The 17029-nt window shown below is 54.0% G+C and overlaps 2 protein-coding genes across 13 annotated transcripts; one reads left to right on the forward strand and one right to left on the reverse strand.

Moving 5' to 3' along the window:
* Positions 1-155: 155 nt before the first annotated feature.
* Neurl4 (neuralized E3 ubiquitin protein ligase 4) lies at positions 156-11840 on the reverse strand. 5 transcript variants are annotated; one of them, XM_085829869.1, is made up of 30 exons: positions 11553-11840; positions 10272-10716; positions 10004-10069; positions 9562-9860; positions 9281-9392; positions 9103-9191; positions 8366-8438; positions 7982-8246; positions 7560-7741; positions 7364-7449; positions 7079-7241; positions 6785-6983; positions 6627-6703; positions 6466-6544; positions 5952-6127; positions 5737-5868; positions 5348-5493; positions 5050-5274; positions 4860-4958; positions 4606-4767; positions 4272-4436; positions 3578-3736; positions 3084-3263; positions 2885-2972; positions 2673-2780; positions 2410-2554; positions 2143-2255; positions 1903-2068; positions 1310-1449; positions 734-847 (listed from the first exon to the last, which is right to left on the reverse strand). In XM_085829869.1, the coding sequence occupies exons 1-29, from the start codon at positions 11838-11840 to the stop codon at positions 1344-1346; spliced, it is 4593 nt and encodes a 1530-aa protein (XP_085685995.1). In that variant the 3' UTR covers positions 734-847; positions 1310-1343. The 5 variants fall into 5 exon arrangements, with proteins under 5 accessions (XP_021031306.1, XP_021031304.1, XP_029339240.1 ...); XM_085829870.1 differs by having other exon boundaries at positions 762-847; positions 1411-1449; XM_021175647.3 differs by lacking the exon at positions 1310-1449 and having other exon boundaries at positions 156-847; positions 5958-6127.
* An 897-nt stretch (positions 11841-12737) lies between these two features.
* On the forward strand, positions 12738-16522 carry LOC110305236 (uncharacterized). 8 transcript variants are annotated; one of them, XM_021177088.3, is made up of 9 exons: positions 12741-13435; positions 13903-14007; positions 14119-14190; positions 14419-14507; positions 14614-14859; positions 15296-15454; positions 15554-15601; positions 16121-16264; positions 16383-16522. In XM_021177088.3, exons 1-9 carry the CDS (start codon positions 12987-12989, stop codon positions 16439-16441), a joined length of 1371 nt encoding a protein of 456 aa, XP_021032747.1. In that variant the 5' UTR covers positions 12741-12986; the 3' UTR covers positions 16442-16522. The 8 variants fall into 8 exon arrangements, with proteins under 8 accessions (XP_021032752.1, XP_021032747.1, XP_021032748.1 ...); XM_021177089.3 differs by having other exon boundaries at positions 16121-16240; XM_021177090.3 differs by having other exon boundaries at positions 12742-13435; positions 16121-16256; positions 16383-16441.
* The last annotated feature ends 507 nt before the right edge of the window (positions 16523-17029 follow it).

The following is a 17029-nucleotide window of genomic DNA, read 5'->3' on the forward strand; positions in this document are numbered from 1 at the left end:
GGCACAGCGGATTGGAGGAAAGGGAAGGCGGAAGCGCTTAGAGACGGGTGCCGGGATGTCCAAACTCCATGTGGGTTTACAGAGAGGCCTGGGAAGATAAAGCCCCTGGAACTCTTCACTCGCCGGGCCGCAGGAGACAGAGGCGGAGGCAGATGCTCTGAAGACAGTATTTATTGGCTCCTTAGAAATCAGAGTCAGTAACAACTGTACAGAGGCCCACAGCGTCCTCGGGCCGCCCTTCCTTACCCACTCCCTCCCCATGGCGCCCAGTGGCCACGGAAAAAGCAGCTTCATGTGGGCACAGAGAGACTCCTTTGGGATTCACAGTAACCAGAAACAAAAACGGAAATAAATTAAGTGATATGGGGGAGGGTAATAATAGGGAGTCATGTTCCCCAAGTCAGTGCATGAAGGGGGGACCCCGAGACGAGCTGGGCTCCCTCTCAGCGGAGGGAGTGTGCTGGGCCCTGAATGTAGAGATGTGCTTCACACCTGCTCTAAATCAAAGCCTGCCTACGTGCTCCTCCTTGCCAGGACAGCACTGGACATGCTCTCAGTCACGGGAATGAGGTGGAGGCAGTCGTCATTCAAGAGTCCTGGGCTTGAGGCCCGGCTGTGCTTGGAGTAGTGGTATGTCACCCCTTATTCCACCCGTACCAGCAGGGCATAGAGGAGTGTGGCTCCCTTCTCCTTAGTGACCCACTCAAGTTCCGATGGGCTGAAGTGCTGGTCAGGAAGTTCTCTGAGGGCCGCAGAGGGAGGGCCAGGAGTATAGGAGCCAGGGCGCACACACACCTGAAAGGCCACCTGAGCCTGGTGTGTCCGCTGGGATTTTGGGTCCCGGAATCTGTTAGCCAAGCAGAAACGAGAGGAGAGTAAGGCTCCCAAGGTCCATGACTGCTAATTCTGCCCCCTCCACCCAGGCCTTGCTGTTTTCTGGAAAATATTGTTCACCGTGACTGGCTTAGCACCAACTATTGTGTATGTAGTACTCTCCTCCCTGGGCCTGCTCAGCTAACTCCTCCCCAGCACTCTTCATGTGTTTATTTACCCTGGCACTCTAGTTCACGTCTTCCAAACACTCCAAGTGCACTTCTCGTCTACTTCACCCACTTTTGAGAGACAATATAGGGTCTCTACCAGGCGGGAGTCAACCTCCCTATAAAGGAAGGACAACCTTAAACTTCCGACCCAGTGGCCCTGCCGCTTAGTGTTAGGACTCCAGGAATTTGTTACAATGTGCAAGCACAGTTTAGGGGTCAAACCCAGTGCCTGGTGCAGGATATTCTGAAAGACTTGGTATCCATACACATTCAGAAAAGCAGGCCTACAGATGCACTCATCTAATCCACACTCAGCATGGAGGTGGAACCAGGAGCCGAGTGTTCAAGGCCGGCTTCAGATACAAACCAAACATGAATGCGAGGCCAGCTTAGACTACTTGACATCCTGTTTTAAGAGAAAAAAAAAAGCAAAAGGGGCTAGAGAGATGGCTGTTCTTCAAGAGGTCCTGAGTTCAATTCCCAGCACCCACATAGTGGCTTACAACCATCTATAATGGAATCTGATTCCCTCTGGCCCATATGTTTAATCCCAGCACTGGAATTGGAATTTCTAGGTTCAAGGCCAACTTGGTCTACAGAATGAGTTCTAGGACAGCCAGGGCTACATAGAGAAACCGTGCCTCTGTGTGTGTGAAACCGTGCCTCTATGTGTGTGTGTGTGCACGTGTGTGCAAGCGCGCATGCGTGTGTATTAGGGGGAGGGGAGTGGAACTGTGACAGGTAAAGGCACAACCAGGAACAGGTCAGGGCAGGAAAGGGTACGGGTACGGTGGGTACCTAAGTACAGCCCTGAGCCCCTATCCCCCCCCCCCCCCCACACACACACACATGTACTCACTGCACTTTGGAGGCCAGCGTCTCTGCCCCGGCATACTGAAGGGAGGGGGAGAGCAGCACTGGTGGGGGCTGCTCTTCCCGGGGAGGTGCACAGTTCTCACCAGGCTCCTCAAATCCCACCCCAGGCTCTCCCTTCAAAGGTCGGCAGCTCAGGATGGAGGTAGTACCTGTGAAGAGACCTGGGTGAGGGCAGCCCCATGATTCTTCCCAAGATCCCTCAGCCCAGCCCACTCCATGATACCTGCTCCCAACTCCCCTCGGTCCAGCACCCTCCGCACAACAGCTACACTGCTTCCATGATATGCCATGTGCCACTTCTTTGTTAGTGTGCCAGCTTCCAGATGGGGATTCACCCTAAAAGGACAGATAAGACCACCGAGTCAAAGGTCACTGGTTCCTCAAGGTCATCCCACACACAAGGAGGGCTGTCATCTTTCCCCTCTTGGGACTCTTCCTTTCTCAGGGAAAATTGCCCAGAGGAGAATACATGCCTGTGGCCCGTATGTACCTAAGGTTGAACCTGCACCATCCGAAAGGCAGGGCGTACTCCCGGGGAGGCTCTCCTCGGCGCCTGTGGGCCTCATCTCCTCGCAACTTCCGGCAAGATTCACAGTAGCATAAGCTACGCTTCGGTGGAGGCATGAAATAATCTTCTATGGGACAATGATTGACAAGCTGGTGAGCTGGCCCTGGGTCTCAGCCACACTACTGCCCTCCAGCCAGGGTCCAGAGCCATGGGAGTGAGGCAGGCTCTGGAGGCTTAGGACGCACCAGGAAGCAACAGCAGTTCTTGGAAGCGGGAGCAAAGGGCATGGTACTCGCAGCTCTTTAAAGGGCTAGCAGCAGGCGGTGGACCCCAGCACACACTCTCCTTGATACCTGGAAGGGCAGGGGAGGAAGTCATAGGAGCTGGGCTAGGAAGTACTGGATGGGGCATTGATGAGCAGACAAGGGCAGGATACCATCCCTTTGGGCTAGCGCACCGTCTACCATATCAGCTTTTTCCATGTCCCCTTGGGTTCCAGCAATCTTCCCACTGGCAGTCCCTGGGTCAGGGCTCACAATTGTCACCTGCAGAGCAAAGTAGTCAGCCACCGACTGACAGGTCCCCAGATCCCTCTGTGGACCAGAAGCTTGCCAGGCTCCTAGGACTCCCTTTTCCTCTCCTCTGTTGCCACTAACCTGTTCACACTGTCCATAAAGGTCCACCAGTGCATGGCACGGCTGGGGCACATCTGGTACAGCTACCCCTTGGTCCACCCCATTGATGTGGAGATGAAGCCCTCCAGAGGAGTCTAGCCGCAGTCCCAGGATGGTGCCTTCAGGGCAGGTGTCAAGATTTGGCCCAAACTTCTCACAGATCTGAGAGGAAAGACCTACTATCTTCAGACATCAGCCCCTTACCACCACACCAGCATCCGTCCTGCCCGTTCACTCTTTCTAGTTGCCAGTCCCTAACCTTTGCCTGTATCTTTGCCTATTGCCTAGGCCCTATTCCCAATTCATTTACCTAGAGTCCCCCTTTTTACTTCCAACTTTAACATTCTCAATGGCAGGAGCACAGGAGGAAGCAATAGGCCAAAGGTGGGCCAGGTAAGGACATGCACGTCTCCCTTTGGCAGCTCCTCTCCATTCAGAGGTTTGGGTCACTTCATTCTTCCTGGGTCCCTCCTCACCTTCAGACCATTGTGGAAGACGCCCCGGCCCCGCAGGAGCCAGGCTGCCCGTTTAAGGGCACAAGCAGAGGCAGGGAAGTTAAGCCTCTCAGGTGGGCAGGTGATAACTCCCAGAACAAGAGAAGATGTCCACTGTCGGTTCAGGAAATCTATTCGCACCTGCACGAGAAGGGACTATTCTACATGCACAGCTTACAGACAGAGGCCACCCACCTACCCACATCAGTCTCTGTACAGAGTGTGACCTGCCTGATACACTGCCCTTCTTGATGTTTGTAGAGAGCAGAAACTATCAACTCTAATATCTCCTTCCCTGTCTCTACTGCTGCAGGGAGCAGAATCCAAGTCAAACAAATGTTCTGCACTGAACTGTACCCCAACATCCTTGCTCTTTGAACCCTGGTCTGTTCCTAAAGACTTCCTTCAACTGGCTTTTGGTTTTCTGTTTGTCTTTTTGTTCTTTTGAGGCATTTCTCTACATAGGCCTGGCTGTCCTGGAACTCATTTGTAGACCAGGCTGGCCTCAAACTCACAAAGATCCACCTGCGTCTTTCTGCTTCCAAGTACTGGGAATAAAGGCATGTGCCACCACTAACCAGCTCAGCTGGCTAATTTTTTATCTATCTTTTCATTTGCAAGAGAAAGGGCCTCTCACCCTGGAGTAGTAATGAGCTAGGCAGGAAGAAAGGCACACCTGAACAAGCATATGGGGCACCAGGGGCTGGCTGATGACAACGATGCCCTGGTTATAGCTGGCCACCCGAGTGGCTGTGCGGTTCCCATTGGATAAGAGGATATTCTTCCCATGGTTCTCCAGGAATTCAAGGGCTGTGGGCACAATCCCCACTTGATTCTGGCCCTGGTGTGGAAATACAGAGTAAGCTACACAGGATATCAATAGCAGGTTTTACCCACCACACTAGAGTGCACACAGAGTTCAACTATGAACTCTGCTGGACCAGAAGATAGATCCCACTACCCTGGTAACTGGTAGCCTAGCAACCCAGCAGGCCCTACTGCAGCCTTACTCTTAGCCCATGCTCCTCGTTCTCATCATCTTCCTCGTCCTCACTGCCAGTGTCTGAGCTGGGAGAAGGCGGTTGGGTGCCTTCTGGTTCCTCCAGTCTTGTGGAGCTGACAATGGCCACACTGCGTACTGGCCCATACAGATCCAACACAGCCCACACATTCTGGGAACAGACCAAGGAAGCAAGTCAGAAATCAGCACAAGAACTCCAACCAACTAGTCCCTCCCCAAACTCAAAGAAGCTCTTAGATCTACCTTGGCAATGCCGGTGGCAGCAGGCCCCATATCTTCTCCATCTACCAAGATGTGCATTGTGTCATCTGCACACCGACGAATGCCCACACGGCTTCCCACCTAGATCCAAGGTTCAACAAAGACAGCTCAGCGATCTGTCTCTACTCTCACCCCCAGCCCCCACTGCCTGCTCCAGTGCCAGGTGCTTCACCCCTAGTCTCTCGAGGTTCCGGCCATAGTTCATCCTTTGGAGGTGCCCATCACGCCTCACTTCACAGCTGGACACCATCCAGGTGGTCTTTGTCCGGAGTTCAGGCAAGGAAGGAGGCAGCCCTGGACCACTGCCTGCTGCAGGCCCCATGTCCTCTGGTGCAAGTGTGGTCAGCCCCAGCCGCAGGGAGCCTGCCCACTTCTCATCTAGCTCTTCCACTTTCACCTGTGAGAAAGCAAACACTGAGTGGCCCTGTCTGACGGGCTGGTAAAGCCCCTTCTACTTCTCTGCAGCCCACCTCAAAAACTTCCTCAGCCTTGAGCTCCTTGGTGCTGAAAACGAGGCCATGTGCGTAGCCAGCCACACGGACTGCCCGTGTGCCATCCTCCTCCAGAGTGACATTCTTGCCACACGTGCTATGGAATCGGTGAGCTACACCCGCCACTGTGGAGAGATGTTTGGAACAGGGGTAGGGTCAGGGTGAATACCTTCAGACAGACTGCTGGTGAAGCTTGCAGATGAAAGCTAAGGCATCTGCCATGACTCAAGACCTCTGGACACCTTGCACCACAGTAAGACCCAAGATGCCCAGTACATGGTGTGTTAGACTCCGGGAGTCAGGGAGATTAAGAGACTCTGTGTCTCAGATATAAGTCCCCCCCTGCTCACAAACTCCTTAAGCAGTACCTGGGGAATGCAAGGGGAATGACTTCTCAGTGGCAGTATTGCTGGTGGCCAGGCTGTTGTCCATGGGGCCGGTAGCATTGGTGATAGACACTTGGACACACTGGCCATAGAGATCCACGACTGCATACACCTCTGTGTAGGAAAGAAGGCATCAGAAGCCTGAGGGCCTGATCCATCTGAGCAAAGGGGGGCAGGCTGGAAGCCAGAGTAGTCACCTTTACCCGGAGGCAAGCCTGAGCAGGCAGCGCCTTGGTCCTGTCCATTAATGAAATAGTGCAGATCACCCTTGGCAGTTCGCATCATGCCAATGCGTGCACCTGTGCCCAGTGCGTCCAGATCACACCCATAGTTGTTGCGCATCGTATTGCCATCTTGCATGATAGCTGTACCACTGAGAAGACAGGAGGAGGGAGGGATTTAGCTTCCCTGACTCATCACTAATTGGCCCCTACTCGGTCTCTGCCTATCAAAACCATCTAGTGTTACGGACATCAGGCACAGAGACTTGACCTTAGTCTGAGGCCCAGTTTTGTCTTTGTCCCTAGAATTCCCACAGAGAAAAGCAGGAACTGCTCTGTGGGCTACTTGGGTGGGAATTCTCAGAACGGAGGAGAAAGGGTATTAGGTCCCAGAGTCTTTCAGTCCTATGGCCACCACAGGCTTAGTTGTCTGATATTACCCAGCTCCAGCCATCCCTGCCAAGCTGGAGTCAAGGTTAGACGGCCTAACCTCAGCATCCACGTATCATAGTCAATGTCTGTCATGGTGTTGGGGAATTCTAGGTCTTCTGGCCGAATAGCAGTAACTCCTGGGAGAAAACACAAGGTAAGAAGTGATCCCGAGGACCCAGGGATCCTGTACCCTACAGCCCCTGCACAGAGGTCCCTCACCAGCTTCGATGGAGCCTGACCAGCGATCTACCATCTTCTGAATGACAATTTCAAACAGTTCTCCATCCCGCAGGGCTCTGTCAGGGAGAGTGGGGATCACTAAGGCCCTACGTAAGTAGGCAGTGGGACAGTAGAGACACAAAAGTCTAGAAACTGACCGGTTGGAAATGACAATGGCATCGTTGAACTCGCTGCGGCAGTTGTGGCGGAGAGCAGTGCGGCCGCCATTGGTGATGACTGCATTACTGCCATGCAGCTGGTGGAAGCGAAGGTCAGAGCCCCCAGCTGCTGAGGATGGAGAACTGGGAGACATCTGGTTGTTTCCTTCAGGGAGTGGCTCAGAGACTGGAGGCACCTCTGCAATAGTAGATATCACCCATTAAGTCTCTAGGTTTCTTTAAGGATTCCCAAGGCCACCCTAATCCTCTACCCCAGCCCTGTCGGGCCCTCACCCACGTCATCCACAATAGTAGCCTGGGCAGCCTGGCCGTAGAGATCAACAACAGCATAGACCCCCGGGGGGACATTCCAGGCAGCAGGGCCCTGAGTCATCCCATTGACGAAGAAGTGGAGCGTTCCATCCTCCCGCCGCACCACGCCCACGGTGTCCCCTGCCTTGGAAGAAGTGAGGCTGGAGTGAGGAGTCAGGCAGAGTTCCTGCCTGAGATGGCCCTGCATCTACCAAGCCTCCCTGACTCCCCCAGCACTATATCCAGTCAGTATGACTGCTCTCTCACCTTGAGTCGGTCCAGGTTGTGCCCATATTCATCTAGGATGGTTGTCCCATTGTGCATGACCCCATTCCCAGTCATCATCCAGGTCCCTGTAGGAACAGCAGTGGCAGCAGAAGATGAGGAACAAGGAACAAACTGTAACCCTGGAGCTGCTTCTTCTCTGGCACCCTGCATCAACCCTGCCCTTCGTGGGGCTCACCAGAGCGTAAGTTGGTCATAGTAGAGGGTAGCTGGAGGTAGGCAGGGTTGTGGGTGGTGACACCAATCTCAATGGAGCCAGCCCATTTGTCCACCATCTTGTCAATGCGCACCTGGAACACCTCTCCATCCCGGAGGGCTCTGCTGCTCAGTACCACACCATGATTGAAGTCATCAGTGGCACTGGGGACACAGCAAGTGAGGACTCAGCTCTCAGCACACTGAGTGTGTCAAGGCTTAAACTAGGAATATTAGTCTGATACCCACTGTCCCAAGACAACCAACCACATCTCTTGCTCCCAGAAGTTTCCCCCTTTCTGTCCAGGACTTCCTATAACAGACACCCTCCCATGTTCCCACCTCAGTGCCCCCGCATCCTATTAGGGCCCCCTTGCAGGTGTCTTCCCATCCCATGGGTCATACTGGGGCCTCAGGGCAGTGCGTCCCTCGTGGGTGATAGCCGCCTTCTGGCCACAGTTAGGATGGAAGAGCAAGCGTTCAGGTTCTGCCTGGGCTGCAGGCGCAGCACGACGAAGAGCACCCTCGGGGGACAGAGCCCTCAGGATAGCGTTGTTCCGGCGGAGACGGTCACTGTGGTTGTTATTATGGACGATGGTCACTTTCACTGCCATTCCATACAAGTCTACTACACCGTATACAACTGGTGGTGTCAATGGAGTAGCTACGCCTGTAGCAGAACAGGATGAAAGAAGAGTCAAAGAGAGGGTGAGCAAGCACCACAAGGAAGGCTGAGGTATGACCCAGTAACGGCCCTGAGCCAGGAGTCTTTCTTGTGTGTCGCCTTACCCTGATCGATGCCATTAATGAAGAAGTGTAGGGCAGAGTTGGACTTTCTCGTGAGGCCAATATGGTCACCCTCCTAACCAAAGAAGAAAGACCCTAGTCTGAAATTCAGCTACACTCAGGCTCAGGTTCCAGCAGTCCTGGGCACTTTCTGCCACCCCATTCCACAGGAGACCACCCACTGAAGAATTTCACATAAAGCCACTCTTGGGCAGGAGCTGGGTCCCTGCTTTTCAGACACAATAATTCCACATTTCCTAAATGTCCAATGTACAGTAGGTACTAAATTAAACTTTTTTTTTTTAAGATTTAAATATTTCATTTATGTGAGTACATTATAACTGTTTTCAGACACACCAGAAGAGGACATCGGATCCCACTGCAGGTAGTTGTGAGCCACCATGTGGTTGCTGGGAATTGAACTCAGGACCTTTAGAAGAGCTGTCAGTGCTCTTAACCACTGAGCCATCTCTCTAGCCCTAAATTAAACTATTTTAAAAACAATCTTTTTTGTTGTTGTTGCTCTAAAATCTCGACCTACTTAGTGCTGCTGGGGCTAGAGATATAACTCAATGGTAGAGCACTTGCGACACATGTCCAAAGTCCTAGGTTCCACTCCTAGCACCAAAGGGAAAAAAGGTACTACTAATGACAGCCTTGCCTCCTCAGAAAAAGCCTCATGCAGAAAGGGACACTGCCTGGTGGCCCTGGTGGCCCAGGCTGCTGTGCTCCTCACTCACCTGCAGCTCGTCCAGACTGAACTCGCAGTACTCCCGACGAGTGCCTTTGCCGTTGGTCAGGATCCCACAGCCACTCATCATGATGGTGCCTGGGAAAGACGGACACCTGGTTAAGGAAAGGCTGTCTGGATCTCACCAACTCCAAGCCTGTGTCCCTACCCCTACCCAGAGCTGGTACCTGACTGCAGGTTGGTCATGGTGGCTGGGTACTCCAGGCTATTGGGATTGTGGGTGGTGACACCAATCTCGATGGAACCAGACCACTTGTCTACAAGCTTGTCGATCCGGATCTGGGGTTGAGTGAGAGTAGACAGGTCCAGGAAATATAACAACAGAAGTCAGGCCCTCAAACCCTTGGTTCTTCACCAGTCGTTGGCATATTGCCGCCAAGGATCAATCCCTACGTTTAGCTCCAAATCTTTGGCAGGAAGCTCAGTCAGACTCCAGGATTTTACATACCTCAAACATTTCATTATCCCGAAGTGGGCGGTTGGTCATGACAACTCCATTGTTGAATTCATCCAGGGGCCTCCGGCGCTCTGCCGTCTTATTGTTGTTGCTGAGTTTGATGAGGGTCCCACACTTCTCATGGAAGAGCAGGGCATCGTTGGAAGTGAGGATGGGAGAAGTGGCTGGCCCACTGGATGCCAGTCCGTCCCCTGCTGGTGGGGAGCTCAGGCTCACATTAAGGAGGCCCCCATTGTAGGCAGACAGGATGGCGTTGCTCACCACCTCAGACAGCTCCATACTGGCAAAGTCTGTAGCAGCAAGAAGAAGGAAGTCAAGACAGCTCTCTTCCCTACAGCTAGCCTGGGACCCTCTTCTCCCTACCATCTCTTAGATCCCACCCTGTCCACCTCAGTACCCACTCCCCTTCCCTGGCCTTCCCCGAAGCCCTCACCATTATGCGAATCAAGGCTGTTAGGAAACGTCTCCGGCCGTGCCTGCGCTGGGGACACCATGAAGGCTAGGGACCAGGTAGGATGGGAGGGGAATAGGGCTCAGCTGATGCTTCAGGGCCCAGTCAGGAGACCATCTCTTCTAACCCCTCTATTCCCCTGTAATAGGCTCTGGGCTCAATGGCCCCTCCCCTCCCCCAGCTGACTTGTGACAGCTTTTGCCCCATTTCTTCAGCCAAAACTCATGTTTCCCCGAAGCTATGTTCTCACCTTCATCCACAGAGGTCCCCTGTTCCGACAGGGCTGAATCTTCTGGAGGGGCCAAGGGCTCAAGGGGAGGTGTAGGGACAGGAGTGGGAGGGCTGAAGCCTGGTTCAGGGGGCAGCACAGTGATCTGGGTGCACTTGCCATAAAGGTCCACAACAGCCCAGACACGAGCAGGCAGGCCTGTGGCTGCCACACCACAATCCCGCCCGTTCACCCAGAGCCGGAGCTCCCCAGTGGCTGTGCGTTCCACACCCACACGGTCCCCTTCGACAAGCTGGTCCAGGTCCTGGCCATATTCCTCCAACACAGAACGCCCGTCCCGCAGCACTGAGCAGCCTGACACTACCCATGAGCCTCCCTTCAGTCCGGTGGCACTGCTCGGGAAGTCCAGCACACTGGGATCCAGTGCTGTCACTCCAATCTCAATGGAGCCACTCCAGGAGTTGACCTATGAGAGGGTGGTGGACAGAGTTTCTGTATGAAATCCCATCACCAGAGGCCACATTCCAGAGCACCGTGTGCCTCTCACCCTGTCCTCTGAGGCCACTGATATAGACACACAAATAATTTTTGGAACTAGCCTCCATAACTACCAGGACCCACTGGCTCTCAGCATCTGTGTGCTGTGTCTGCTGACACGTGTTTTACCACATCAACCCCCTTTACCCACTGAACGAGCTGGTTAAAGGCCCTGGTTTTAACCTGATCTCCTCTTACTTCCCAGTCTCTGTGGCTCCTCAGCCACCTCCAATCGCATGCTTCTTAGGTCCACAATGCTCGCTCTCCTACATCACTCTCATTCCCAACCCCAATCCTAGAGGCAAAGCTCCACCCATATTCATTCTCTTCTCTTTCCAAATTCGTTTTGGAGTCAAGTAAGTCACACACACTCCCTTTTTCGCATGTCTCCTCATCTATCTTTCTGGTTTGGGGCATTTATTTGTCAACAGTTTGCGCTTTTTATTATTTCTCTACTCTTCCATCACATCTCAGGCACCCGTCTGTCTTTCATCCCTAAGAGATTGTGCTAGATGTGTTCACTAGCCATTCTAACCACCGGACCCTGGCTCCCTGTCCTGCGGGAAACTAATGCTCCTTCAGAATGAATGTGTCTGCTCCGTGTCCTTCTCCTTTCTCTTCTCGGGTGCACTACAGTGTGCCGGCTCGCTATCGGTACCTGGAGGCTCGGTTGGAGATGCAGACTTTCTGGCAGTCCTACCGCTTCTCCCTCCCGTCCCCTCCCACTCCCCTCCACACCTCGTTTCAGCCGCCCCGGCTTTGCACCTTGCGGTCGATGCGGACGGTGAAGACGCGTCCATCGCGCAAGGGTTCTCGGCTCAGCACCAGCCCGTGGTTAAACTCTTGGCCCGGCTGCTGCCGCCGCGCCGTGCGCCCGCAGGCCGACAGGCTGACCAAGCGCCCGGTGCGCGGGTGCAGCTCCCCGCCACCGCCGAGACCCCCGCCGGACCCCAGGCCGGGTCCGCTGCTGCCAGGGCCCCCACCCCCGCCGGGCCCCGGCCCTGGCCCGGGGCCCGCCCCAGAGCCCCCACTCCCACCCGACCCCGCCGCCATCGCCGCTGATACCGCGGCCGCGCGACAGCCGCGCTTGGCGGCACCGTGGCAACCGCGGCGGCCAGGCGCCCTGGGGGAATACGGCCGGGGGGCTGGGGCCTGGTGTGCTTTACGGCACTGAAGCGTCCGCAGCTAAGGAACCGAGGTCTCTCACGAGGGGAACGGAAGGACGACGGGGTCGGGGGACTGCTTTACGGCCCAGCGGGACGACAGAGGCTACGAGAGCCGGGAAGATTTGGGCTGCTTTTGCGACAGTGGATGGCAGAAACGCCCGCCGCAGGCGTCTTTGCGACGAAGGCGTGCTGGCGCCCAGATACACTTTGCGACGTCGCCCGGCGCCATGGACCCAACCCTTGTCGGGGGAAAGCGACATATTAGAGCATTCGCCTTAACGCAAGGGCTGGTGGTTTCCCCTAACACCGCACGCTTTAAGGCGATGAAAGTAAACGCTATCTTCCGGACAGAGAAAAAGTAGTTTTATAAATCCAAGTCTCAGCCCTTCACAGTGCCGAGGCCAGAAAGGTCGCAATCCGATCACGCATCGCACCTCTCCTTGACCCAGTCCCGCACCTCACCCAGCTCCGACCCCACACACTTTGCATCACACCTCTCCTACCCGCACACATTTCAAGGCCAACTTGAGCTCTGTGCCAATGAAACTCTTAAATCTTAAAAGTTACTAATAAAAATCCTAGCGGTGTCGCGTTGGGTAATCTCAAGGGATAGAGCTGACACCTCAGAGAGGTTACCTGAGAGTTATTAACAGAACCCAGCCCTACTCAGGCTCTCCCTGGTGTTGCGGGGCTGTGACGTCACAAGGCTCCTCACCTCTGGCCAGGCCCCTTGACTGTGATTGGTTGATTCGGAGAAGGGCGGTGATGGAGAAGGGCGGGAACAAATTACAGAGACAAAGAAAGTCTTGGGGTGTAACAATTAGGGAAGGGTGTGCGGAGGAGCTCCCAGGCTCAAGTCTGATCGTCGTCCTTTCACCTGCCTCAGCGCCAGGGAGAAGAGGCAGAGGAGGTCCGGTCTGACCCGGAGCCCCCAGCGCCCACCGCCCGCCGCGGTGGGGGCAGGGTCAACGGGCAGGGCTATGTGCAGCTAGAAGGCTAGGCAGAGGAATTGAAGTGCTTACCAAGTTGAGCTATGGAGAAGCCGGAGTCTCTCGCACCTGTTAGTGGCCTCAGTGCAGAATCCCCTGGCGGGGTTTCTAGGGCAGTACCTGGCAGTGCCAGAGGTATGCAAACAGACACCGGATTACCCTCCGGAGTAGCCTTGCTTCGCGGTCCTGGCTCCCTCTTGCATTCCGGGAACCCTGTAGTCCGCAGTCCTGGTCTAATTCAGCCCTCTGAAGGGGCAGTGACCCTCAATTCAGGACCCGCTCCGCAACTCCAGGAGGTTGCAAGCCTTGGGTCCAGCACATCCCCTGGCACTGGAACTGGTGCAAGTAAGGCGTCCACCCCTGGGCCGGAGGAGGCTAAAGTGTACAGCTCGGAGAGTAGTACACACTCCGGGACATCTTTCACGGAGCGGCCTCGGAGCATTCTCAAAAACAGCAGCTCCATTTTGATAAAGAAACCCCCCGGTTCGGAGAAGTAAGCAACTCAGCTTTTTTTTTTTTTTTTTTTTTTAATGGTTTTAGAGCTTTATTGTAGAAAGGCAGGGGGAAAGAGCGAGGGAAGGAGGGCTAGAGAGTAAGAAAGGTGAGAGCTTAAAGAGCAGCGGCTTTTAGCCAGCAGCCCTGAGACAGAAGGGAGGGAGGCGTCCAGGACACCTTGAGCTGAAGCCAAGAAAAAAGCAGAGTCCCAAGGCCCTGGTTAGGGAGAGGTGGTGAGGTCAAATAGGTTGGAAATCTGAAGTTCCATGACTTGGAGAGGGCAGCAGGTGTCACAGGAATCCTGGCCACACAGCACTGATTATCACTGGGTATCTGGCTCCCACCCTAGCCTCTACGAGGGAATATAAGAAGAATTTTTTGAATGCCGGGAAGAATGGAGGAGACCTCTCTGTTAGGAGAGGGTCGCCAGAAGAGCTTCCTCCTTTGCTCCTTCCCTCACCTTAGGAAGTCTCAGCGCTGGGATGAAATGAACATCTTGGCTACCTACCACCCTGCTGACAAAGACTATGGCTTTATGAAGGCGGATGAGCCCAGAACCCCCTACCACAGGTGCTAAGCCCTAGCTTTTGAGCCTAAACTGTATTCTAACGTGTGGCTAAGAGGAAGAGGCAGAGAAGCCTCAGGGCACGAACACTGCCTCCTCCTCCTCCTCCTCTGCAGGCTGCAGGACACTGATGAGGACCCATCTGCAGAGTCTTCTCTCAAGGTGACTCCTCAGTCAGTGGCAGAGAGGTGAGAGCCCTCTCAGAGATTAGTTGAGCTGTGCCCTCTGCCCTCATACCTTTGAAGGCAGTCTCAGATAGCTTTGTTCCTCAAACCCTAAAATGGTAGGTACTACAGTCTTCCTCAGGCATAACCAAAACTGATCTAGGGAATCAGCAGCTTGGTCCTCACCCAACACCTACCCCCACCATCATTTTTTTCCCTTCTGTACCCCCAACTAGTCTCCCTCCCCTTCAGGTTTGCCACAATGGACAATTTCCTCCCCAAGGTCCTCCAGTACGGAGACAACAAAAACTCAAAGACCACAGACAACTTTGCCAAGACATGTATGTGAGACGTGGGGTGGGTCTCGATGGACAGGAGAGCTTGGGTGGGGAGCAGCCCTTCTGTGAAGGCCTTGGGGGAAAGCTAAGCTTTCACGCTGCCCCACAGACTCCAGTGATTTTGACAAGCACCGAAAGATACACTACAGTGAAGGGAAGTTCCTGAAGTCCCCGAAAAACCTGCCCACTGAGGAAGAGAGCATTGGGGCTAGTGCCAGCATCAGCAGCAGTAATCAAGCTATGATGACAGACGTGAAGCCTAGGCCTGTGGAGAAAGGCTGGGCAGGAAGACTGGCCACAGGAGTAAAAAATGACACTGTCCTGATGTCTGATAGCCATGTCTTAAGCACCAATGGTTCGTGACAGGGGCCTTCTGGGGCGGAAGAGTGGAGACAAGAGGCTCTTCCAGAGCCCAGATCTCCTTGAAATTTACATGTTTTCAAATCTGTTCTCTTTGGCTCTCTGCTCCTCACATCTCTGCTGTATTCTGATTTATTCAGAGAGCATTGGCCTACAGTCTTGCTCATCTGACAGAGAGGCAGTGACTGGAGGGGACGCTAGGGAAGGAATGGGGATAACTGGAGCTGAGTCTCCACTGGGGGGAGGGGGGGTTCCAGAGACAGGCTGAACAGAGAGATTAAGAGAACCCTTGGGGAATGGGGATTCACTGAAGGTTTTTTAACATGGGGGAGGGGTGTTAGATGAGAACTTAAACTCTAATCCGGTAGTGGCCTGACTCAAAGGCAGAGCAGGTGGCCACAGACTCAAGATTGTCTGGGGTACTTTTTCAGATTCTGCTACCTATAGAAACCAGTTCCCATCAGCCTCAGACTCTTCCATGGGGCAGCTGGCTAATCTACAGCGCAAGGAATACTACAGCAAAGGAAGGTATCTGAGGTCCGGCTCCCGCCCAGAGCTCGGAGAGGATATAGAAGATGAAGAACAGGACAGTGAGAGACTGGGGAGGACAGCCTGGGGAGGAGGGCCCGGGGAGGAGAGCCTGGGGGGGGGGGGGAGGACCGAACAAACTGCCCTCCTGTTACTTCCAGGTTCTTCAGGTTTGACCTGGGTTACTGAGAATCCCAAAGGCACTCCAGGTACTGTTGGAAGCCTCTTTTGGGTATGACAGTGCTCTCTGAGCATAACCCTAACTCTAGGGCAACCTGGCAAGGGCACCATCTCTCTAGGCCTGGCTCTTACCAAGCTCCTATCTCCCAGCCTCCCAATCCCTTTTAAGCCAGTGCATCAGCCACAGGCAGTAAAAGAGGTCTTTTTTTTTTTTTTTTTTTTTTTTTGGTTTTTCAAGACAGGGTTTCTCTGTGTATCCCTGGGTGTCCTGGAACTCACTCTGTAGACCAGGCTGGCCTCGAACTCAGAAATCCGCCTGCATCTGCCTCCCGAGTGCTGGGATTAAAGGCGTGCGCCACCACGCCCGGCAGTAAAAGAGGTCTTAAACATTCCGTTGTTGATTGCCTACATTATAGAGACCAGGTCCCAGTGATGGTCAGAAGGGTTGAGATCCCCTCCAGCCTAGCATCAGCCAAGGGCTCCATGCCTCCTCCTTGACTCCCCTCTGCCACCCCACCCCTCTCTAGTTAGTACTATGTCCTCCACAGTCAATGGGTCACAGGTGACGCCCAAATGTTGGGCTAAGGGGCCAAGGTGCCGAAGCCCAGGGAGCTCAGAAAAGGAACATGGAAGTAACCAGAACCCTCCAAGCTGGAATGGGCGCAGACGTGAGCCTGGGCCAAGGCAAGGGGGTAACTTGCACTGCCCAGGGAGGCAGAGGGGTTAAGTGGGTAGGTTCTAGAGATTTGTGGGTCACATGGACAAGAGCTTACCCCTGCTGCAAGAAAGCCTAACCTTTTCTTTCTCTAGATGAAGGCTTGCGGCTCCAGTGGACTCAGGAAAAAGAACGTAGACCTTGGAAAATGTAGTCAACGAGGAGTGGGGTGAGGGTCACTTTCCCTGTCTCCACTCTAATGGACAATAAAGAGAACATCAGGAATCTGAGTGCTGGGAGCTGTGTGTCCAGACTGGGCCTGCTCTGGGAGCCCGGGAGAGCGGGAGGGGTGTCCAGACACAATAGCCCCGGAAGGCAGAGCAACAGGAGGAACAGAGCAACCCAAGGAACTGTGCTCCTGGGAGCAAGCACTTAGGGGCTAAAGCAGCAAGGTCACAAGATCAAGCACAGTCTGTTCTACGAAGTGAGATCCTGCCTCAGAACACAAAACAAAACCAGGGCTTTAAAAACTCACCACTGCCGGGCATGGTGGCGAACGCCTTTAATCCCAGCACTTGGGAGGCAGAGACAGGCGGATTTCTGAGTTCGAGGCCAGCCTGGTCTACAGAGTGAGTTCCAGGACAGCCAGGGCTACACAGAGAAACCCTGTCTCAGAAACAAAAAGCCAACAACAACAACAAATAAAAACTCACTGTTGGTTTATTTGGTTAACATGGTACACCTGTGGAGGTCGGAGGTCAGAGGAACTTTCCATAATAAGTTCTACTAGGGTTTCTGGGGT

This window comes from Mus caroli, unplaced genomic scaffold, assembly GCF_978045245.1.
Source record: "Mus caroli unplaced genomic scaffold, Mus_caroli_1 scaffold_13, whole genome shotgun sequence".
Taxonomy (NCBI): Eukaryota; Metazoa; Chordata; class Mammalia; order Rodentia; family Muridae; genus Mus; species Mus caroli.

Bases quoted from the DNA above. Each gene is read 5' to 3' on its own strand.
- Neurl4 (XM_021175645.3), bottom strand. From the start codon at position 11,840: ATGGCGGCGGGGTCGGGTGGGAGTGGGGGCTCTGGGGCGGGCCCCGGG. The intron at 6,128-6,465 runs GTTAGGCCGTCT...CTGTCTTCTCAG, and splicing joins TATGATACGTGGATGCTGAG to TGGTACAGCTATCATGCAAG. The intron at 5,494-5,736 runs GTACTGCTTAAG...ATCTCTCCACAG, and splicing joins ATTCCCCTTGCATTCCCCAG to TGGCGGGTGTAGCTCACCGA.
- LOC110305236 (XM_021177088.3), top strand. From the start codon at position 12,987: ATGGAGAAGCCGGAGTCTCTCGCACCTGTTAGTGGCCTCAGTGCAGAA. The intron at 14,191-14,418 runs GTGAGAGCCCTC...CCTCCCCTTCAG, and splicing joins CCTCAGTCAGTGGCAGAGAG to GTTTGCCACAATGGACAATT. The intron at 15,602-16,120 runs GTACTGTTGGAA...TGTCCTCCACAG, and splicing joins GAATCCCAAAGGCACTCCAG to TCAATGGGTCACAGGTGACG.